The sequence below is a fragment of the Lutra lutra genome, chromosome 5 (genome assembly GCF_902655055.1).
Source record: "Lutra lutra chromosome 5, mLutLut1.2, whole genome shotgun sequence".
NCBI classification, from domain to species: Eukaryota; Metazoa; Chordata; class Mammalia; order Carnivora; family Mustelidae; genus Lutra; species Lutra lutra.
The window spans coordinates 87,771,913-87,786,827 of NC_062282.1; the positions used below are offsets into that span (position 1 = coordinate 87,771,913).

Below are 14,915 nucleotides of genomic sequence, written 5' to 3' on the forward strand. Positions count from 1 at the left end.
TCTGTGCTTTGCCTCCATTGTTTTCTCCACACAAGCCTATGAACTGAAAGTATTAGAGATTGTCTTGTTGCTTAGAATACTATAATACATGAACAACATTAGGCAGATTAATAAATAATTTGCAAAATGCATAGAAAAATTACTGTTTTTCAGAATCAGAGTATGTATTTTTCTGAGAACTTCATTGCTTTTGTGGCATTTGTTGTGTTGTGTGCTTTCCCAAATACTAAAATTAGGTTGTTTACTTGGTCTCTTCAGTGACAGAACATTATAAAAAAAAAATACAGTAAAAAGATTTTAAGGTATTTGGAACTCACTCAGGCTATGTAAGAGAAATAAAGTTTTGGATGGGAAGGTTTTGTTTTTAATGCAAGAGATTCTTACTGAAAATTCAGAAATCAAAACAAGTATTTTTTATTTTAATGAAATAACCAAAATACGCTTTTTATCTGGTTTGCTATTTAAATCAGTACTTGGTCTTCAAGAGCCACTAGTAAAAGTTCTGTGCTTAACACAAATGAGGTAATGAAATTAAACTTAAGTAATGAATATTATTATTTGTAGGAATATTATTGTGATTTTAGTGGTGGAAAAGCAAACACACGTGGAAGCTTTTTTCCCCACCTTTTCATATAGCATTACATTACTTTTGTCCTTTTAATGTGCATTTTATCTAAGATCCAAGTCTGATGTTGCCTCTTTCATTTGTAGTCGTACAAGTCAGCTGTCTATATCAACACTGTTGGAATTATGCAAAGGCCAAGCAGGAGAGTTGGCAGTTGGCAGAGAAATACTTAAAGCTGGTAATAACTTTTTACTTAATAATAATATAGCAGATCTTACCATTTTCCTTCGCCGACTGTCTAATCATGTAATCTCTGATAGGGCAGTTGTATACAGGGTTTTGGAGTGTATAAATTGATTGAGTCAGCTAACGTTAGAAATAGGAATTAATCTAAGAAATTCTTTCTTTTTTAAACGATTTATTTATTCGAGAGAGCACAGAGGGAGGGGCAGAGGGAGAGTGAGCAGACTCCTTGCTGAGTGCAGAGCCAGACTTGGGGCTCAATCCTAGGACCCTGAGATGATAACCTGAATCAAACTCAAGAGTCAGCCATTTAAGCAACTGAGTTACCCAGGGAACCCCTAAGAAATTCTTAAAATGAATAGAATTATTGTTCTTGACATTGTGCTATTTTGACCATGTTTTGTTTTAGATTTTAATATCACTGCTTTTCAATTATTTTTGCTTTCCTTTTCACAGGATCCATTGGTATTGGTGGTGTTGATTATGTCTTAAGTTGTATTCTTGGAAACCAAACTGAATCAAACAACTGGCAAGAACTTCTGGGCCGCCTTTGTCTTATAGACAGACTGCTCTTGGAATTTCCTGCTGAATTTTACCCTCATATTGTCAGTACTGATGTTTCACAAGCTGAGCCTGTTGATGTCAGGTAATTTTTCTTCTACAAATATATTACTTTGTTCTTCTTTCTACTCATCCCCACCCCCCTAAGGATACATTTTAGATTCATTAAAGACTCAGAAGCTACAGAACGTATATATAGGTTACTAATACCTTAATCTTTGATTGATTAAAAAATCCTCAAGTCTAGGCTATTTAATTAAATTTTAATAGATTCTTTGTTCTGAAATTACTTTTTTTCAGTGTATAAGCTTTAAATTAGTACCTTTCTTATTTGCATATAGTTTGCAGTAATTTTGACTTGTCTAGTAATTGAATTTTTTTTTTCTTTCAGGTATAAAAAGCTGCTGTCCCTCTTAACCTTTGCTTTGCAGTCCATTGATAATTCCCACTCAATGGTTGGTAAACTCTCCCGAAGGATATATCTGAGTTCCGCAAGAATGGTTACTGCAGTCCCCCACGTATTTTCAAAACTATTAGAAATGCTGAATGTTTCCAGTTCCACTCATTTTACCAGGATGCGTCGTCGTTTGATGGCTATTGCAGATGAGGTGGAAATTGCTGAGGCCATCCAGCTAGGCATAGGAGACACTTTGGAGGGTCGACATGACAGCTTTTTACAGGCGGCTGTCCCAACCAGTTACCCAGAAACCACAGAGAACAGCTCCCTTGAGCGCACAGACCATTTAGAGAAAACTGGAAAAGGACTATGTGCTACAAAACTGAGTGCCACTTCAGAGGACATTACTGACAGACTGGGCAGCATTTCAGTAGGACTTCTCAGTTCAACAACAATGGAGCAACCAAAGCCAATGGTTCAAACAAAAGGCAGACCCCACAGTCAGTGTTTGAACACCTCTCCTTTATCTCATCATTCCCCATTAATGTTTCCACCCTTGTCAACTCCTCCTTCATCTGCCCCCTCTGCACCAACTGGCACTGGAATGGAGGTCTCTAAGCATAGACCTCAGGGATTCATTCCCTGCAAAATACCTTCCGCATCTCCTCAAACACAGCGCAAATTTTCTCTACAGTTCCAGAGAAACTGTTCGGAAAACAGAGACTCAGATAAATCTTCCCCCATCTTTACTCAGTCCAGACCCCTGCCCTCTAGTAATATACACAGGCCAAAGCCATCTCGACCTTCCCCAGGTAATACAAGTAAACAGGGAGAGGCCTCAAAGAATAGCATGACACTTGATTTGAACAGTACTGCCAAATGTGATGACAGCTTTGGCAGCAGCAGTAGCAGTAATGCTGTCATACCCAGTGATGAGACAGTGTTCACCCCAGTAGAAGAGAAATGCAGATTAGATGTCAATACAGAGCTCAACTCCAGTATTGAGGACCTTCTTGAAGCATCTATGCCTTCAAGTGATACAACAGTAACTTTTAAGTCAGAAGTTGCTGTGCTCTCCCCTGAAAAGGATGAAAATGATGATACCTACAAAGATGATATGAATCATAATCAGAAATGCAAAGAAAAGATGGAAGCTGAAGAAGAAGAAGCTTTAGCAATTGCCATGGCAATGTCAGCGTCTCAGGATGCCCTCCCCATAGTTCCTCAACTACAAGTTGAAAATGGAGAAGATATCATCATTATTCAACAGGATGTAAGTATAGTCTTGAAGTGATTAGAGAGTTTCCTTGCACCAAGCTAAAAGAAACCTAACTCAGAAATGATGCTTTTCATATGAGTTAATTGTGAGAAGCAGTTTTTCACATAAAGTTATACAACAGTTTTTTTGTTGTTGCTTGACCACAAACACTACTTGCCTATTTCAAAGGCATTTCTGTAATGGTGATCCCTTCTGCATTTGACATTGGTCACCCAACACTGTCCCTACAGAGGTCTACTTTATAGGTGATCTGAGAAGCCAGACCAAGCAAGAATAGTATTTTGCCGGGCTAATTTCACAAACTCTTGCTCTTTTAACCTAACAGTAAAAAGATTGCTTTCATTTAATATGTAGACACCAGAAACTCTACCAGGACATACCAAAGCAAAACAACCTTACAGAGAAGACACTGAATGGCTGAAAGGTCAGCAGATAGGCCTTGGAGCATTTTCTTCCTGTTACCAGGCTCAAGATGTGGGAACTGGAACATTAATGGCTGTTAAACAGGTAAATATCTAGTGAGCACATAAATGACTTAAATTATAAAAATGAAGCATGAGCAAATAAGAAAAATAAAGGATATGTTCCTGTGTGTATATGCTTTAGTTCTTTTTCAGAAACCTAAATTTCAAAGTAAATACTGCCAAAGCACCAAAAGCATCATGAATTCTAATGGAAAGCTGAAGCATGATTTATTTTAATGAGCTGCAGAAATGTCCCGATAGTCTTCTTTCTTTTTAAAATTTCATATATTTATTTGGGAGCAGGGGAGGCATGAGTTGGGGGAGGGACAGAGGCAGAGGGAGAAGGAGAAGCAGCCTCCTCCCCTGATGAGCAAGGAGCCCGATAGGGGACCGATCCCAGGACCCTGAAATCATGACCCAAGCCGAAGGCAAATGCTCAACCAACTGAGCCACCCAGGTGCTCCTGAAAGTATAGTCTTAAAGCATGATTATTTAAAATGCAGCACCACAATGGGCCTCATAGAGGTTGTTTTTGGTTGTGCCTTTTTTTTTTTTTTTTTTAAGATTATTTATTTGACAGACAAGAGATCACAATTAGGCAGAGGAGCAGGCAGAGGGGGAGGGGGAAGCAGGCTCCCTGCTGAGCAGAGAGCCCAATGCAGGGCTCAATCCCAGGACCCTGGGATCATGATCTGAGCTGAAGGTGGAGGCTTAACCTACTGAGCCACCCAGGGCCCCTGGTTGTGCTTTTTATAAACAAGAGTTATGATTTCATACTCCTTTTATCCATGTAACCTGTGCAGCAGCATCTTGGGATCTCTAGTTTACTTTTTATGAACATCCTGATCAAAATAAGAAAATTAAAGCTTTCATTTTTAAATCATGTTGGTTATTCTATGAATAGGCTTTTCTTATTCCATCTTTGGACAGTTTGGGAGGACTGGCTACATCCCAGTTTTTTCCCTTTTTCTGATATTTCATTGCTTCTTAAGCTAGACTCTTTTCTTTCTAATTTGATTTTTTTTATGGATATCTACATTGTATCCATAAGCATAAATGCTAACTCCTGTTAATCTATAACTGATTTGAAATTGTCCACTTTAGATCAGATTGTTAATAAAGTTTGTAAATAGAAATTCGTCAGAATTCAAAACTTTATAAACATGGTTATTGAAACAGGTGACATATGTCAGAAATACATCTTCTGAGCAAGAGGAAGTAGTGGAAGCATTAAGAGAAGAGATCAGAATGATGAGCCATTTGAATCATCCCAACATCATTAGAATGTTGGGAGCCACGTGTGAGAAAAGCAATTATAATCTCTTCATCGAATGGATGGCAGGTAAGTTCCTGTTTTAAATTGCCAGTAATAGTACATGAATTTAACTTTCTGGCAAATACTAAATTTGAGAAAAACAGCTTAATAAACGCTTATTTTTAGTAAGTAGTTGCTTTTCTAAAAGCAAATCACCCCTAACATAATATGAACCGGAAATACTTTGTTTTGTCTTACACTGATTGATTGGTGGGCAGCAAAACAAAGTGTACTGAGTAATAGTACAAAGCTCTCAAAGAGGGAGGGGAGCCAAGAGGATTGGGTTGCCCATTTTGTCTTACATTTGAATATAAATAAGATACTCATTGTCTCTACCTTTCAGACTTTTTCAGTGTTTTTTTTTTTTTCTGGGGTTTGATCTTGTCCTTTCATTTCCTCTATTTCTTTTTTTTTTTTTTTTTCTTAGAATAGTTCTAATCTTTATTTTTTATAAACATATATTTTTATCCCCAGGGGTACAGGTCTGCGAATCGCCAGGTTTACACACTTCACAGCACTCACCATAGCACATACCCTCCCCAATATCCATAACCCCACCCCCCTCTCCCAACCCCCTCCCCCCATCAACCCTCAGTTTGTTTTGTGAGATTAAGAGTCACTTATGGTTTGTCTCCCTCCCAATCCCATCTTGTTTCATTTACTCTTCTCCTACCCCCTCAACCCCCCATGTTGCATCTCCTCTCCCTCATATCAGGGAGATCATATGATAGTTGTCTTTCTCCGATTGACTTATTTCGCTAAGCATGATACCCTCTAGTTCCATCCACGTCGTCGCAAATGGCAAGATTTCATTTCTTTTGATGGCTGCATAGTATTCCATTGTGTATATATACCACATCTTCTTTATCCATTCGTCTGGGTATTTACCCTAAAGATACAAACGTAGTGATCTGAAGGGGCACGTGCACCCGAATGTTTATAGCAGCAATGTCTACAATAGCCAAACTATGGAAAGAACCTAGATGTCCATCATCAGTGTTCCTTTTTAAATGATTGTGTAGCACTGTTTTACAGTAATAATTTTTTTAAGACCTGCTTATGTGTAAGAGCCATATTTTTCCAGATAGCCATCATCAGTTGGACAGATTTGAGATGTTTTAATGTGACAATATAAAAATGAAATTAAGATATAACTTGGAAAAATTATGGTAGGCAAACTAGCACTTAAGCATAAAGTTGAACCTTGTCATCTACTTGAACAAATAAAAACTGAATTTTATGTGGTATCATACCGTACATACAGTAGAACAAGTAACTTGGGATATAATGAATGAACAAATGCTTGGTTTAACGTCTTAGATTTTTTTGCATCTGAAGGAGTGTATTTCTGTTTACATATCTGTTCTTTGGTATGTTCTCTGATGTTGGTTGTAGCTGTGTAGATTGTTGTTTTTAGGTTGACTATTATAAGTACTTCTCAGTGTGAGGTTTATTGAGCTTGTGACCTTTCCCAGGTCAGAGCTAGTAAATAGTAGAGTATGAAGCTTCTTGTTGGCTCTTCTGGCTCCTCTCTGGTCTGGCTTCTCTCTACCTTCTGCAAAATACAATGTTAGCACTCTTTACTTAAGACTTACTAAGAAAGGTATTTTGTATATCTTGGTCAAAAAGAGAGGTGAATGGTACATTGCAGAAATAGTTCCATCCAAAATTGTTAAGTTTCAAAGCTTTCTGAAATCTTGACCTTCCAAAAAACTAGGTCATGAAAGTTGGATGAAAATGTCTAATTGATAGGTTTTGAGATCCCTGGAATATATTAGTTTTAAAATCCGTTTCACTTCTGGTGCAGGGTATAAATTTAATATTTCAAATTGAACATGAGCTCTGGCACAAGCATATGTAACCAAAGTGTAATAAAACTGTTTTAATTTTGGCTTGAGTTTATGATAATTATTATGTTTGTCTTATAGGGGGATCTGTGGCTCATTTGCTCAGTAAATACGGAGCCTTCAAGGAATCAGTAGTTATTAACTATACTGAACAGTTACTTCGTGGCCTTTCATATCTCCATGAAAACCAGATCATTCATAGAGATGTCAAAGGTAGGTATTCTTTTAATTACTACCAATAAATAGAAAACAAATGTAGTTTTATAACTTGGACCTTTGTTGATAGTTTCTAACTTGAAACTATGGGGTTCAAATTAGAAACTTGGGGTTGTTTCTCCTGAGTAACTCAAATCACTAGAATTAATAGAAGTGAAAGGAACCCGTGGAGTCATGTAATCTGCCTTCCTTGGAGGGACTGATTTTTCCAGTCCTACTGCTAATTGATGGCAAGTCAGGTATAAAAATCGGGTCTCTGATTTCCTATCTTGGTCTCATGACCTCCCGCCTCCCCAAAAGTTCCTATTCCTGGCTTTATTTAGAATAATTGGGATGTCATGTACTTTTTTTGAGAAAAATCCTTTCAGATCTTTTGCAGTTCATCTTATTAAGAACAACATTGGCTTTCTGACATGAATGTCTGTGGCTAGTATTTGACATAACATATTCAAGTAATTTTATAACAATTTTTTATAAGTTAGAATTGTGAAATTCCTGTGTGTATATATATATCCTGTATATATATTCCTGTATATATTTTTGGTCTAGTGAGTGTGTTTCAGTAGGACTTTGTCTTGAAATGGAAACTACACTAAAATTTTAACTTCGAGGGAAGATTTTTGATGGGAATCATTATATTAAAGGTTTCAGCACTTAGTAACATTTTATTAAATGTCTGCCTTTATTTCCTTCTGCCTCGTTACTTTGATCTTCCCTCTGAGGATTTGGATTTTATTTATTTTGCACTGTTGTTACCTCTGTGCCTTTAGCAAGAATGAAATGAATTCAGAGGGGAGATTTTTCTGAACCCTTCCATGTCCACTTCTTTTGTTACGGTCCTATTTTGTTAGTATCTTATTGAGTTTCTAATCTGTTCTTTTGTTTTGACAGGTGCCAATTTGCTAATTGACAGCACAGGTCAGAGACTGAGAATTGCAGATTTCGGAGCTGCAGCCAGGTTGGCATCAAAAGGAACTGGTGCAGGAGAGTTTCAGGGACAGTTATTGGGGACAATTGCATTTATGGCACCTGAGGTGAGAAGCAGCTTTGAGTGTGATGAAAGAAAATACCTGGAGTTCTAGATGACAGAATTAGAGCAAATTAGTTTGCAGTGTTATTCAGTATATGCTTACAAATTAGAAGCGCATGGCTCTAAAAATAAGGTTTTAATTATATCCTTGATTTCAGAACCCTTAATCCCTGCCTTTCCATCTTTGTCTTGACAAAATTTTAAAAGGCAGGTTTTAATAGTTTGTTTATAAGACTATTTCTAACGAAGAATTTTGGGGTGATTTGTACTACTGTTTTGTAGTACACCCAAAGCACACATAATTAGGAATCTCAACAGTTGGTCTCTCCCTGTTCCAAAGGGAGGTGAGCACAGAGAAGCCTGTCTTAGTAGCAGTGGAAGAAATGTAACTAAGCACTGCTGTTCTGAATCAGGCTTCATCTGTTGTGTTCCGAACTCTTCGTGTTTACATGTAGTGATCACTTACTTGTCCTCTGGCCGCTTGGTTTATTTAAGTGCACTGGGGGTGCTTAGAAATTCTGTGATATGTCTCTTTCTTCCATTATCTCAGAATTCTCCAAAATACTTTTGTGCCACATAGAAGATTAATAAGTTTATTGATGAAATAAATGAGACATCAGGGTAGTCCATGGAGTTACCATTGTTTTGATCTGAAATAAAAAAAACTAGGATCTATAACTACAGAACATCTTTCTCTTTTTTTAATGAGTCATATTTCCAAATTAACTCTCCATTTTAGGTACTAAGAGGTCAGCAGTATGGTAGGAGCTGTGACGTATGGAGTGTTGGCTGTGCCATTATAGAAATGGCTTGTGCTAAACCACCTTGGAATGCAGAAAAACACTCCAATCATCTTGCTTTGATATTTAAGGTAACTGTGATATAAAAATTACTTCTTTCTGCTAAAATTGGCAGGAGGCAGATTTTCATGGATTCTCCTTAACTCTCAATCTCAGGTGAAAGCATATCCTCTTTGAAATAAATATGCATGTGTACATCTCCAAGAAGTTATATGGTGTGGTGAATATGGGCAGCAAATATAGTCAGTCCTCATTTTTCACAATAGTAAGGCTCTATAAAGTCACTTGGAACAATGAGTTAGCAAATGATAAATCATTTTTCCTAGGTGAAATACATAAATGGATGTATCCAACTTTCAAAGGTAAGAACATAGAGCTTTTTATGTACACAATCTGCCAATTTTTAAAATCAGATTTACTCTTTGGTGTATTTAAAAAAATTACACCTGAATCAGGTACCAAATCCTATCTGTTCTATCTTTCTGACAACGCTCAAATCCATTCTATCCATTTCCAGCAAAGAAGAGTATCATAGTTGAGATTTTTAGCTTTTGATCCAGACATGTACTAGTTAAAAGCTTGGGCTCCGACATGTGCTAGTTAAAAGCTTGGGCTCTGACATGGGATGGGGTAACTGGGTGATGGACATTGGGAAGGGTATGTATACATTGTCATGAACACTGGGTACTATATAAGACTGATGAATCACAGACATGTACCCCTGTAACAAATAATACGTTCTGTGTTAATTGAATTTACGTTAAAAAAAAGCAGCTTGGGCTCTGGAGTGTTACAGACATGGTTTCAGACCACGGTCTAGCCTTTAATAGCCCTGTCACTAGGGGAATGACTAACTCAATCTACCCTCTGTTTTTTTTTGGTTGTAAAATGAGTGTAATGACAGCACCTACTTCATAGGATTATCTCTGGGCCTGAGTAAAGCGAAGTCTACTGCATTGGCACCCCAGCACCTCCCAGCTGCCATAACTGCCTCTGGTCCTTCCCATACTTAGAGACCTTCCTCCTTTGGTGCAGCTGTGTGTCTGATGTACAAAATGGGCAGGTGTGGTCTTTCTCACTTTGAATAGCTCTCTGTGCTGCATAATAGAAAATGTAGGAGAGCATATAGTATAAATACTTTTCCTACCTGTCTAACCATTTTGATTCTCTCAGCCGTGTTCATTTGAGACAATAAGGGAAATGCATAGATCCATCTGCTCAGGATGTATTTGGTCAAATTCTAAAAATCCTAAAATTTGAAGGTTCTTAGAGGAAGCCCCCCATCCGGCTGGTGAGTTTTCCCATAAACTCTGTCAGAAGAAAGTCCACATACTTCAGCTTCCGTACTGTATACAAGATCCATGTGTACTACAGAGTTCCGACATGCAAGGTGTCAACACACTGGTGGTTTTTCTTACAGATTGCAAGTGCAACTACTGCTCCATCGATCCCTTCACATTTGTCTCCTGGTTTACGAGATGTGGCTCTTCGGTGTTTAGAACTTCAACCTCAGGACAGACCTCCGTCAAGAGAGCTACTGAAGCATCCAGTCTTCCGTACTACTTGGTAGCCAATTATAGACTCTGATGGAGACAGGATGCTCAACAAGGCAAAACTTTTGTGGGGAACCACGCTGATAATCTGCTGGCCTTCATGCCACTGAACAGCTATGAACAGGACCAGTGGGGAACCCTTACCTAAGTATGTGATTGACAAATCATGATCTGTACCTAAGCTTAGTATGCAAAAGCCCACAATTTGTGCAGAAACTGTAAACCGTGCCTTTCAAAGAACTGGCCATAGGTAAACAGGAAAGCAGTGAAGTTTGCATGACTAACAGAAGCGTATTTTGGGGTTTTTTTGGAGCACTTTTTCAGCAATATTAGCAGCTGAGGGGCTCAGGATCTATTTTAATGTTTAAATTATTCTTCCATTTCATATCGTGATCACAAGCAGGGGGTTCTGCAATTCCGTTCAGTTTTTTTTTTTTTTTTTTTTGTCACTGGCTCCCAATCAGTATATGCCTCTTTTAGGTCAGAATATGCTATAAGTAGCAGTAAATATATTTTTAAAAGTTGATAACTTCTTTATGAACCACAGTTGACCTTTATTTTTTAAATGCCTGGGCAGTTGTGGTTCACTGTGCATTTTACTGTTGGCCCATTCATTTCGTTTTTGGAAATCATGGTTCTGTATTTTCATTTCACCTTCACTTTTGTTTAATATTCAGGGAAAGGTGATTTTTTTCAAACCAGAAAAAAAAAAATAGAACTAGGTGTGAACTAGAGTTTATTAAGTATCTTGCTATTGCAAGAGGGTTTTTTTAATACAGATTTAATTTTGTTTGTTTTTAAAATTGGAATATAATAAAATACTACCTTCACTGAGTCAGTCACTGCTTTTTTCATGCAGGTTAAATATAAATTAAGTGAAAATCAACTATTCTCTGTGATGCAGCTCAAAACCAAGATCAAGATGACCTTGAAATTTGATTTTTTTAATGTATTGGTTTCTTTTATAGGAAACATCACACCTTTGAAGTCTTACTTTGTATGTAACAATCCATCATTCATCATCCATCACCACTAATAATATTAAACTGCTATTTTCCTTCTACCATGCATTATCTCTTTATAGTAGGCCTGGCTGATAATTAAAGAAATTAACTAATAACTGCCAATGAGTAATAGTGTTTTTACAAAATAAATTTTCTTGGAACTCTGAAAACATGTTCAGAAAGAAAAGTGAAACTGAATTTGACTTACACCCTAATTCTTGGATTTTGCTCAATTATCTAATGGTTTTCATCAGAGTTGAATTCAGATGCATGGAATCCTGAAGGAAAATGGCAGCTCTTTTATCCTTTTTTTGCGACTCTTTAAATATTTAATACAACTTTTTGAGATGAGAAGTTTTAACTCTTCAGAAGCCAGTTGAATTATTGCAGAGTGAAACAGAATTGGTTATTCTCAAAGACTCAGGATAAACTAAATAAGCTATACAGAGTACATTTTAAATGTACATCACAAATTGGAAGTAAAATAAGTTACAAGATAAGTTTACAGAGATATATTGCATATAATTTTTAAAAGGCAGGTTTTTTTTGGTGTTTTTTGGTTTGGTTTTTTTTTTTTTTTAACTTTTTTTTTTTTTACGTGAATGTGTCTCTTAGTGAAATTTTACATTCCTTTGTTTTTGGAAGATTGGCAATATTTGAAGAGTTAAAAATAGTACCGAAATGTGAAGTTTGGTAGCTCTAAATGTGTTGTACTTGACTTTCTTTTTTTATTTTCTATCTTTTCTGTGTGTGTGACTACTTAGAATTTTCACAACCCTAATAAGATTGTTTCCGAGTTTCTCATGTGCAAGCTTTAACGGATGCACTCTTGCCATTTTATGTACTGGAAGATCATCACTGGTCAGATTAATACTGTGTCTGACAGAAATGTAAACTGTATAAACTGAGGAACCTCAGCTAATCAGTATTACTTTGTAGATCACCATGCCCACCACATTTCAAACTCAAACTGCCTTTAGATGCAAATCCATTGTTTGAGTTTGTTTGCAGTTCCCTCAGCTTGCTGGTAATTGTGGTGTTTTGTTTTTTGTTTTCAATGCAAATGTGATATAATCTTATTTTCTTTGGATCAAAGCTGGACTGAAAATTGTATTGTGTAATTATTTTTGTGTTCTTAATGTTATTTGGTACTCAAAAGTTGTAAATAATGTCTACTGCTGTTTATTCCAGGTTCTACTACCTCAGGTGTCCTATAGTTCTTCTTCTACCAAAGTTCACTTTCACAATGAAATTATATTTGCTGTGTGACTATGATTCCTAAGACTTCCAGGGCTTAAGGGCTAACTTCTATTAGCACCTTACTGTGTAAGCAAATGTTACAAAAAAAATCTCTGGGTTAAGAAAATTTGGCTTAAATGTATCCTTTGTTATTTTAAATATATCGAGATATTTTAATTAAAATTTTTACCCCATTGAACCAATTTTATAGTATTTGTACCTATTTTGGTGTTTGTCTTTATAGTAAATAAAAGTTTTTGAACAAAGGTTGATAATTTTATTTATTTTGCCAGCTGCCCAGTTATGTCCTTTATAGATGAAGGATCCAGACCAAGAATATGTAATCCTTGTAGTCATCAAGTTTCTTCAGTTTCATTAAATCCAGAACCATTCCTTAGTTTTTTCTTTATGTTCATGACCTTAATATTTTTTAAGATTACAGGTTTTTGTTTTATAGAAGTCCTCCATTGGAGTTCGTCTGGTGCTTCCTCATGACTGAATTCAGCATATGCATTTGTGACAGCAGTATCAGAGAGGTGATGCTATGCTCTTCTTGGTGTGTCTTTTTTTTTTTTTTCCTTTAAGATTTTATTTATTTGAGAGAGAGTGAGCAAGAGTGGAGGGGAGGGGGAGCCACAGGAAGAGGAAGCAGCAGACTCCCTGCTGAGGGAGCCCAGTGCCAGCTCTTCCTGGTGTGTCTTATCAGGAGGCGCTTCAAAGCCAATTTGTCCCAATGCTGGTGATATTAACAGTGATCATCTGAGTAGGCTTCACCACTGTAAAGTTACCGTTTCCCTTTGTAGTTAATATCCAGCTTAGTATGGATATTAAGTATTTTGTAGAGGTGATACTTTGAGATTACATAATTTGTTCTTCATTCAACTTTCACTCTCTGCTCTTAACCTTCTTGAATTCTGAATTATTACTCCGATAGATACCAAATGGTGATTTTTCTAGTTCTTGCATTCTTTCTGTATTTTGTTAATAGACATTTTGCTATAAGAAGAGCTTTCTCTTCTCCTATTTATTACTCATTTATAAGAATAGTTTTTTGGATTCCTATACAGTGAGAGAAAATCAATTAACTGTCATCATGTATTAGCTCAAATAGTCATCCTCAGCCACTAGGTGACTCTGAAAGCCAGCTTCTCTGTCTACTGGCAAGCCACCTTCTTCGAACACTTGCATATTTAGAGACTCATCTTATGTGTTCTCTGTTTCAGCCCTGGGATTAGCCATTTTCCAAAGATTACTTTGATAGAGACTAGTATTTAAAAACAGGGTGCTAAGGGGCCCCTGGGTTGCTCAGTGGGTTGAAGCCTCTGCCTTCGGCTCGGGTCATGATCTCGGGGTCCTGGGATCGAGCCCCACATCATGCTCTCTGCTCGGCGGGGAGCCTGCTTCCTCCTCTCTCTCTGCCTGCCTCTGCCTACTTGTGATCTCTAGGTCAAGTAAATAAATAAATATTAAAAAAAAAAAAAAAGCAGGGTGCTAAAAATACTCTTTGCTCTTGGGTGTCACTTTTGTGTCACCTGCTCCCAGAGTTTTTCTTGTGCACATACAAGAAATATACATACACACACACACCATGAGTTCATACCAATCTAATTCCAGTCTACCACACGAAATTTATTCAAGCCTCCCCTCTTTCCATATTTTTAATCCTTTCCTGGACAGTGAAAAACCTGACTCACATGTACCTCAATATATTGACTTATTTGTTCAAGTCCCCCCCCCCCCCACCAACCCCAACCCCGTGTGTAACCAATCTTCCTAATCCCTGACAGGCTGCCTTCCTCCATGGGGCCCAACCCCTGCTGGACTGCCTTTGTTCCTACTTATCTGTAGGCTTTCATATATATATGTTCTATATATATATATTTTTAAAGCCATCTTACATGTATATATAAAAGTTGTATGATACATACTCTACATATAATAGCATATATATTATATATACAATATACTTTATTTTTTTAGAGTACTTTCAGGTTCACAGCAAAATTTAGCAGAAGATTCAGAGATTCCCCATATTGCTTCCTGGCCCCAATGACTCACAGCGTCCCCAACTATCAACATCTAAGGACTTTTTGCCAAGAAGGAAAGCTCTTCCAAAAAAGTTTTTTTTTTAATCTTAAGTGAAAGTTATAACTCTTTTAACACTCTACCTTATGTGGCTTGACATGTTATATACTTTCATATAAATACTATTACTGTTCCTAGGTAGCACAGATTAAACTTAGTTAATTCTTTTTATATTGTATGGGAATGAAGATTCACTCACCAAAAGTATTTGTCAGGCATACCCTGGAACAGTGATTACTCTCCATTTCACAAAAGCAGAAACCAGCCAATTGCAATCATTCTGCAATCAAGCTACACCAGAACTCCCTTGGCCTGCC

The 14,915-nt window shown here is 37.0% G+C and overlaps 1 protein-coding gene and 1 long non-coding RNA gene across 5 annotated transcripts in view; one reads left to right on the top strand and one right to left on the bottom strand.

Moving 5' to 3' along the window:
- Window positions 1-12,044, top strand: part of MAP3K1 (mitogen-activated protein kinase kinase kinase 1) — an 81,218-nt gene extending 69,174 nt beyond the window's left edge. For both annotated transcript variants that reach the window (XM_047731687.1, XM_047731688.1), the window contains exons 12-20: window positions 712-803; window positions 1,265-1,454; window positions 1,761-3,039; window positions 3,400-3,552; window positions 4,689-4,851; window positions 6,753-6,884; window positions 7,779-7,921; window positions 8,657-8,788; window positions 10,138-12,044. In XM_047731687.1, coding sequence (XP_047587643.1) covers window positions 712-803; window positions 1,265-1,454; window positions 1,761-3,039; window positions 3,400-3,552; window positions 4,689-4,851; window positions 6,753-6,884; window positions 7,779-7,921; window positions 8,657-8,788; window positions 10,138-10,287 — 2,434 coding nt within the window. In that variant the 3' untranslated portion in view covers window positions 10,288-12,044. The remainder of the gene's footprint in view (window positions 1-711; window positions 804-1,264; window positions 1,455-1,760; window positions 3,040-3,399; window positions 3,553-4,688; window positions 4,852-6,752; window positions 6,885-7,778; window positions 7,922-8,656; window positions 8,789-10,137) is intronic.
- LOC125101061 (uncharacterized) overlaps window positions 1-14,915 on the bottom strand; it is a 78,000-nt gene that overhangs the window by 26,146 nt on the left and 36,939 nt on the right. The window lies entirely within an intron of this gene.